This window comes from Colobus angolensis, unplaced genomic scaffold (assembly GCF_000951035.1).
Source record: "Colobus angolensis palliatus isolate OR3802 unplaced genomic scaffold, Cang.pa_1.0 Scaffold8, whole genome shotgun sequence".
Taxonomy (NCBI): Eukaryota; Metazoa; Chordata; class Mammalia; order Primates; family Cercopithecidae; genus Colobus; species Colobus angolensis.
In genome coordinates this window covers 16,540,014-16,541,210 of record NW_012121820.1, presented here as the reverse complement: position 1 = coordinate 16,541,210, position 1,197 = coordinate 16,540,014, and the positions used below count along the sequence as shown (strand labels likewise).

The following is a 1,197-nucleotide window of genomic DNA, read 5'->3' as shown; positions in this document are numbered from 1 at the left end:
ATCTCAGCTCACTGCAACCTCCGCCTCCCAGCTTCAAGCGATTCTCCTGCCTCAGCCTCCTGAGTGGCTGGGATTACAGGCGCGAGCCACTATGCCTGGCTAATTTTTGTATTTTTAGTAAAGACAGGGTTTCGCCATGTTGGCCAGGTTGGTCTCGAACTCCTGACCTCAGATGATCCACCCACCTCAGCCTCCCAAAGTGTTGGGATTACAGGCATGAGCCACCATGCCCAGCCATTCTCCTAGTTCTTAATGTCTGTCAGGAGGGTCCTTGTTCTCGGTTTGTTTGGCAGAGCCCTATACCTTCAGAGAGGAGTGGATTTCTTCCTTTTCCCAGCAAACCATGAGGCAGGAAGCCCTGAAATCCCTAAAAGCACACATGCACACACACCCATACCTGTGCTTCTGCAGCAGGGCCACCAGGATGCTCTCCAATTCCATTTGCTTTTGTTCTGCCCACACGCTGTCCACCTGACGGCCAAGCCGTGCCCTTGCTCCTCGCTCTTGGTTTCTCTCTCTATGTGGTTAGAAAAAGAGAACTAGTTGCTATTTGGGTAGGATGTGGAGAGGCAGAGGTATATCCCTACGCCTATTTCAATATCTGGTGTGGACTCTTCTACCCAACTGAATTAGATTCAGCCACACTTAGGGAGGCAGTATATATAGTAGTGAAGAATACAGTAGTACAAATGTACACAGTTGCAAAATGTCTCCCCACAGATTATTAATTATAGAGGGAAAAATAACTTTATAGAGGAGAAACCTGGCAGACACCATGTTAACCAACTGATCGAAGTTACCATCTACCAATAATCCACCAATAATGGCACAAGTTGCCATCCTGTGCCTCCTGATACCAGGCATTGCCAAGGACACAACGTTACTTCTGTGAGTGCATCACCTGATTCCTGTAATCATCATTAGAGGAATGCATCCTCTAATCATGGGGATATGTCTCGCAAATTCAACATGAGGGACATTCTATACATCATTAGCCTTTACTAATCAAAACTGTCAATGTCATGAAAGACCAAGGAACAATTCTAGATTACAAGAAACTGAAGAGACATGACAACTAAATGGTATCCATGATCCCAGATTGGGTCCCGGATCAGAAAAACAAATAATTGTCATAAATAACATTTTGGGGGCCGGGCGCGGTGGCTCAAGCCTGTAATCCCAGCACTTTGGGAGGCC

The 1,197-nt window shown here is 46.5% G+C and overlaps 1 protein-coding gene across 1 annotated transcript in view; it reads right to left on the bottom strand.

The window, feature by feature from the left end:
• Nucleotides 1–1,197, bottom strand: part of GHRH (growth hormone releasing hormone) — a 6,353-nt gene that overhangs the window by 2,666 nt on the left and 2,490 nt on the right. Inside the window, exon 3 of the mRNA XM_011929085.1 lies at nucleotides 398–517. Within this exon, the coding sequence (XP_011784475.1) occupies nucleotides 398–517 (120 nt within the window). The remainder of the gene's footprint in view (nucleotides 1–397; nucleotides 518–1,197) is intronic.